The sequence below is a fragment of the Phragmites australis genome, chromosome 16, assembly GCF_958298935.1.
Source record: "Phragmites australis chromosome 16, lpPhrAust1.1, whole genome shotgun sequence".
Taxonomy (NCBI): Eukaryota; Viridiplantae; Streptophyta; class Magnoliopsida; order Poales; family Poaceae; genus Phragmites; species Phragmites australis.
The window spans coordinates 9,248,570-9,255,770 of record NC_084936.1 but is presented as its reverse complement, the minus strand read 5'-3'; the positions used below and the strand labels follow the sequence as shown (position 1 = coordinate 9,255,770).

The 7,201-nt window shown below is 42.2% G+C and overlaps 1 protein-coding gene across 2 annotated transcripts; it reads left to right on the top strand.

Annotated features, from left to right (window-relative positions):
- Nucleotides 1-2,429: 2,429 nt before the first annotated feature.
- On the top strand, nt 2,430-6,778 carry LOC133895336 (ACT domain-containing protein DS12, chloroplastic-like). Of its 2 annotated transcripts, none has more exons than XM_062335579.1 (10): nt 2,430-2,804; nt 4,239-4,293; nt 4,362-4,484; nt 4,595-4,689; nt 4,859-4,943; nt 5,049-5,108; nt 5,555-5,610; nt 5,998-6,103; nt 6,177-6,245; nt 6,345-6,778. In XM_062335579.1, exons 1-10 carry the CDS (start codon nt 2,662-2,664, stop codon nt 6,405-6,407), a joined length of 855 nt encoding a protein of 284 aa, XP_062191563.1. In that variant the 5' UTR covers nt 2,430-2,661; the 3' UTR covers nt 6,408-6,778. The 2 variants fall into 2 exon arrangements, with proteins under 2 accessions (XP_062191563.1, XP_062191564.1); XM_062335580.1 differs by having other exon boundaries at nt 2,431-2,804; nt 4,365-4,484.
- Nucleotides 6,779-7,201: the final 423 nt, after the last annotated feature.

Sequence of the window (7,201 nt, the reverse complement as noted above, 5' to 3'; positions counted from 1 at the left end):
GGCCGTCACACCAGGTCTCCTCGCAACTCCACCAGCACCATGCCACACACAGCAGTGAGCTCCATCGCCATGGCAACACGTGCAACCGCCGCACCGCCCCACCGAGCAGATCACCCCCTGCAGTAGCACACGGGCACAACGCTGCACCACGGCAGCCCACGGCGGCAAGCTGCACTAGCACGGAAGCACACTGTGGAGAGCACCACCACCACAGCAGTGCAACACATGGCGAGCACCACTGCCAGCACGGTAGCACATGGCAGCACGGCACCACCACCAGCACGGTAGCACACAACGGCACAACACACGACAGTGTGACACATGGCGAGCACCAACACCAGCACAGCAAGGACCACCACTAGCACAGTGAGCACAACCACCAGCAAAGTGAGCACCACCACCAGCACACGGCAGCGTGGCACACGGTGCGACACATGACGAGCACCACCACCAACACAGCAGCACACGGTGGCAGCACAGGACGGCAAACACCACCACAGAAACGACACCGATCACCGCGACACACGGGCGTGCAACACCGGCCCCCACCAGGAGGCAGCCCACTGGCTAGGCACGGCGTAGAGAGAAGCCTGCCGCCCATGTGCACGACTGGTGGCCGCAGCCCAAACTGCAGTGACGCCCCCATACAGATTCGGCCACGAAGGCCGCCAAGACCATCTGAAGAAGCAAGATCGAGGCCAAGCACTGCTGGATCCGACCGACAATGGCACGAAGAACTGTGACCACCATGAGATCCCGATATGCAAGAGAAAAGAAGAGAGAGAGAGAGAGAGAGAGAGAGAGAGAGAGGAGGAGTAAGAGGGGGAACCACGATAGCTGCTGCTTGCCATCGTCACTGGCCGGGAGTGGCGGCAACGGCCCTTGTGGACCACGGTGGTGGGGGCTCCCGTGGCGGTGGTGTTTCGCCCCCATGTCGTTTCTCGGAGACCATGCGGGGTCCCTCAGACCACTGTCCCTCCGACCCGCACTCCACTTTTATTCAACTGTATGAAAATTGGAATTGTGTTTGGTGTGTGGTATACAATGTTTGGTAAAGCAAATTGTCTACTAAACTCAGGCTCTACGTTTGGTAACTTCATATTTCAAACTGGTGGCATCAACCAACTTTGTCTATTCAATCAAGAGAAAGAAGAATTTCATACATATATACAACGGCCATCCTTTGGTGACATACATTAATATACTTTTGTATTGTTTTGTAGGGACATTTATACACGATTGAATTCAAATATTTAGGTGTTATTTCAACTGTAAACATATTTTCATCTGTATAACCTGCGTGCGTTTCAATATGAATCAATGCATACTAGCCTGTTACATGGTCGAGTTAATATTGATTTTGATCGAACTCAGATATTAATGCAACTTGCACACAAACTAGATTAAAATAAATGCTAAATTTAAATATTTTTACATTACATTAAATAGAGTTATAATATGTTAACTTTTACATGCCAGATCCAATAACGAAGCATATGTAACAAACCATTGTAATATGTTAAATTTTAATAGTTTTGCACTACATTAAATAGAGTTGTTAAATCATTAGCAACATTTTTTATATACACTAATTTGGTTCTGGAATATTTTTAAAATGCCTTACTTGAGAGGAAATGTTAAAACTATTCAAATACATAAATTTAAGCCGAAATACAAATTTGAATAGAGAAGATATTTTTTATATGAATGGGAAAATCTAAGTGTTTGCATTTGTCAATTTTTTTTTTGTCCCTCTCACTTCTTCCTCCTTGCTACCGCTTCATACTTTTTGTTGTTGCAATGTATGGTTCCAAGTTGAAATTGCTGCAGGATGTATCTGCTGCATTTAGGTTGCTAACTTTGTCACAAATTATTGTGTTTTGTATCATGTTAAATTGTTATACCAAGTTGTTCATAATTTGATATTAGAGAGGTTATGGTTGCATTCTTTGTAACATGTTGAAAGTTCGCAATGGTTTTCCTTGGCTACCTTGACGGCAGATTGGATGGATGGAAGATACGCTAATAAGTGAAATCCGACAGATATCCGGACGTTTAATTATCAAGTCCTTGTCTATAGTTTACCCAAACAACACAATTCATGGCGCAATGCCAGCAATAGCATTAGCATATGACGGGCAAAGCCTAAAAACACACTAAATTTGCAACAGAATTACATGAAATTCTTACAATCCCAGGCCACAAACCACTCACGCATACATTATCCTCCTAGCTGCGCCAAAGAGTAAGATTCAGCGATAACCGAACCACCCCAACCAACTTATCTGCACTGGTCCTCTCCCCACATCACAATTCCTCCATGTATTTTTGTTACTGCAAAGCTCCAGATTTCTCTCACAGAGGGACGTCACTCTAGAGAGAGAGAGAGAGAGCGCGAAGAGGGTGAGAGTGAAAGATACAGGTATATATCAGCACAGCGAAGGTGAGGCGAAGGGGAGAGGAGAGGGGAAGAGCAAGCCCACCTCCCATTCCCGTCTCCCTATCCTATGGATAGAGCCGCCGCGACAGCCGTAGACATACTCGTCATGATCCCATCGCCTTCGCCTTTGTAGCACCGCCCCCTCATCCTCACCCGCCCCCTGTTTCTTGGCCCCCGGGTTCTTGGATTGGATCCCCATCCGCCCGTTTCTTGGAAGAGAGATGGCCGAAATGGCCGTGACCGTCGCCGCCGCTGGGACGCTCCGTCCGTGCACCGGCGTGTCGCAGGCGGCCCCTGGGGGCCGCCGGGCCGTGGGTCTGGTCCGGTGGCGGTCTCTTGCGCCGGCGGCGCCCGCTAAGCTGAGGTGAGTGGATTGGCCAAGATTTCTTTTTCTTTTGGGTGCGTGCTTTCCATTTGGGGCCTTTCTTTAGCATTCTGTTGTGGCACGATGTTGCAAAGGTTTGAGTTTTTTAGAATTTGAATTCATGAGTACCTTATGCTTTTGGAATCCTACTACAGAATCTAGTTTTGTTCTGAATATGCTAATTGATATCATGCTGGTATAACTTGACGCTCAGATTCATTCATTTTGTTTGAGTTGCAGAATACACTACTTATCGGTTTAGTTAATCGGGAAGGGTTAGAAAAGATTAAAGCTTTTTGTGGTCCCTAATTCTGGTTGCTGTGGATGATATTGTAGATAAGTGGTGGTCCCTAATTGGTGAAGCCACGAGTTTGCTCATGAGGCTGAAACTTGTTATAGCTCTATGACATGTTTGGTGTTTATATTGACAGATGCCTGGTCATTGTTTTGCTATTTGAATAAGAGATAGGGGCATAGTATGCTCATGCTTGCACACTTGCACAATGTCTCTGGTGATTTGGACTGATTCATGTTGATGTGGCTGTTCCTTGGTTGAAACGGAATACTAGATTTAAATCTCTCTTTCTTTTTTTGTTGTTGTAGTCTAACATGTTTTGTTAGAACTTAGAAACTGTTTCATTAGCAATTATCATTTAGTTTTTAAAACTGTGTCTCAATCTTAGATTTTTGAACTTATGGATTATAGCTTTCTATGCTGATAAGTTTTGGGGGGGGGGGGGGGGGGGCAGGGGAGCAGATCTCTTGCTTCTTGCTCTCAAAAGTCAAAACAGTGGTGCTTCGAGTTGCAACATAATACCGGCCAACTTTTTCAGTCACTTCCACTGTTCAACAACTGACAAGCTTTTTAAGTCTTTCCTTGTTGGGCATAATTGCATATTGGAAAAAAGTAGCGTAGTCTGAGAACAATCAGCAGTCTAGTCGTGCATCCTTTAACTTTACCCATATGGTATTTTTGCGTAAAGGATTTGACAATATATTTTGCTGTTCACATGTGGTGATTTTTCAGCATTCACCTGCTAAATATCATGGATTTTGATAAATTCTACGAATCTCATGTAGTAATTTTAAAGATTATATGGTGTGCTGAGTCAATTCATAGTGACAAGTAGGTATCTGATAGAAATTCTGGGTGTCTTGGGATTTCAGGGGAATACTGATTATTAGCCTTTATTATAATGAAAAGCCACAGTAAGGGGACACTCCTGTGATCTGTGAAAATGATTGCATGAATTTACTTTTGGATGTTCGTAGTCTACTTCCTATGTAGTGCAGTGATGTTGTTACTTGATACTACCTATGGTCACTCTTTTTATTCTATCTTTACGAAGTCGTAATCTTTCTATATAGAAATCTTCCAGTATGTGTTTCTCTTTAATTCTGCAGTGTTTACAACTGATCTTTTCCTCTCTCTAGATTGTCCTCTTCAGCTGTGAGGGTTCCCAGGGCTGCTTCCCCTGCTTCTGTTGAGGTACATAGCATAGGTTACCGAGAAACATTGGATGAACTTGTATGTTCAACCACATATACTTTGGTTAGCAGGATGGGAGCAACATTGATACAGTCCCTATCCCAAAAGTTATAATAGATCAAGACTCGGATCCGGATGCAACCATTGTAGAAGTAACCTTGGGTGACCGTCTTGGCGATCTTCTAGATACGGTATGTTGTTCACTATCTCAGTATACTTTCACCATTGACCAGACGATCTCATTAATATTTCCCACATCTTAGATTTATGGTAATATTCGATTGCTTTGTTTAATGTGTAGATGAATGCCCTGAAGGGCTTAGGGCTAAATGTCGTTAAAGCTAGTGTCTGCCTCGATGCTGCCGGCAAGCATAACAAGTTTTCTATAACAAAATCGTAAGTGAATCTTCTTTGCTTTGCTATTTCATCAGATATGTAAAACTTGACATGAATCTCTCATCTAAGTTTAATCCCCTACTTATAACAGAATGTGACATTTTTCTTAATTGTACTTTTCTGCACGTATCAGTTCTTGTCTAGAATGAGTGACAAGAATACTCTACAGGTCCACTGGCCGCAAAATTGATGACCCAGAGTTGTTAGAAGCGGTACGGCTGACGATTATTAATAATATGATACAGTATCACCCGGTAATTGCATTCACCTTCAGCCCTTCTTTATTATTATTTTTTTTGCTTTTCTAAATATGGAATTTCACTGAGGAAATTTTTTTTGTGTTGTTTATTTGGTACCAGGAAGCTAGCAGTCAATTGGCTATGGGTGCAACTTTTGGGCCAGAACCTCCTACTGAGCAGGTATTTCCTAAATTCATTTATAACTCAGTGGCTCACCCCTTTGTAGTGCTAAATGTTTAAGTACTACTGTACTAGAAACATCTCGATGTTGGCCTTTTAAAAAAGGAAATATCTCAGGCATCTCTATGGGTCCCCAAAAACATCTTATTTATCTATATCTATGATGAGAGAGAAAGATATGATTGTCTTAGTTGGCTGTCGATTTTATATCTGTTTGATTGCTAAACCTAATCGTGTAAAAAGTTCTTATGCTAAACATGAACTTGGCATCACCTTGTACCTAGATTTGTCCATATTTTTCATTACAACAGACTTGAAACTCCGCATGCTGCAATGACCATGAAATTGCTGCCTAATACAGCATGAGAATTACGTCTCTTCATTGATGTGCTGGAGACTTTGTAAAACCTTCTCTATATAAATATTGTTCACTTGTAAATTGGCAGGTTGATGTGGACATAGCAACCCACATAGATATCTATGACGATGGACCTGAAAGAAGGTATAGTCTATCCTGCCTGGTGCAATGTTCTTCAAATTGTAAGGAAAATTACGTTCTTTTGTCGTCATCCAAATTAATACATGTTATTGGACTAGAATCAACTAAGGGCATGTTCTTGTATGGATTAGGCTTGCATCCTAGAGACCTGTCACCCAAGATGTAGCTTTCATTAATCTAGTTTCCATCTGGAATGACTATGGCCTGATTTTTGTATGGCCTGATTTTTGTCTGAAGAATTTGAATAAAAAATACATTGTCTATATTTATCCATTACAGATGTGTCGTGCTTTGGTTGTTGACCCACCACAGTTAGGCCATAAATGGAAATGCTGGACTATTTTAAATTTAATATCACTTTGATTTGATCTCCTATATTGTTCCTTTCAGCTTACTTGTGGTGGAAACAGCTGACCGTCCAGGGTTACTGGTGGATCTTGTTAAGATCATCTCCGACATCAACATCACTGTCCAATCTGGAGAGTTTGACACTGAGGTGAAACTAGTTATTCCAGGTGTCTTGTATATAATTAGGAATCATTCCTCTCCTTACATTTCGTATCTTGTAGGGGCTACTGGCTAAAGCAAAATTCCATGTAAGTTATAGGGGTAAACCCCTGATCAAGGGTTTGCAACAGGTAAAGCTTACAATATCCATTCTCTGGCTGCGTTAGTTCTGATTTATCCTGACAGTATGGCGTTTTGTACCTTAGTTTTGATTTATCCTATTTCTGCAGGTTCTTGTTAATAGCTTGCGCTATTTCTTGAGAAGGCCGACAACAGAGGAGGCCAGCTTCTAGACAGATGACAATGAAGGCGCCCCAACTTTTAGTCATTCACTTAATTTATCACATGGGATTCAGATGAATTGGATACTATCATCAAAGAAGTTGTTGGAATACGCAAAATAACTTCTTAAAGATGGAGGGGGTATACTTGATCTTATGACGCCACACCAATTTAAGATATTGTTCATTTGAAACGGCATGGCATCTGCTGTGCGATTCTTAAGCATGTAACCCATGATTATTTTGCCACTTGGGAATTGGGGTGCATGTTTGGTGATAAATAAGAAGGAAAATTGTGGGGGCTTCATCCATTGTTTGGATGGAATAGTGTGGTTGTATTATTGTACATCCCATTTTCAGATTAATGAAGTTACATATAATAATCTTGTATTGTACATTCCGCGAGCCTCTGCCGCTAAGCCCGCGCGCCCGCCGCCGCCACCGTCCTCGCCGGAGACGTACGACGGTTAGAGCTCGCGTTTTTTTCCACGTTGTTGGCGTGCAGACTGTTAGGGCTTTGCGTTTTCTTCGCGATATGAGTACTTTTGGGCCAGACCGAGCGTTTTATGGGCCGTGCGCGAATCAAATAATTTTAGTTCCTTCTCATTTCTGCCTAAGATTAAGTTTTAGTTTTAACAGAATCCATAACCAACATCTTTTCCAAGATATGCCTACACGTTAACACCGTTTTCTGATCTAAAAGAACATACAAACAAAACTGATCGGTTCCTAGGTACTATAAAATAATTTTACATTGTTTAAATTATAACAACATTGATCACATACAATATTGTAAACATAACTTT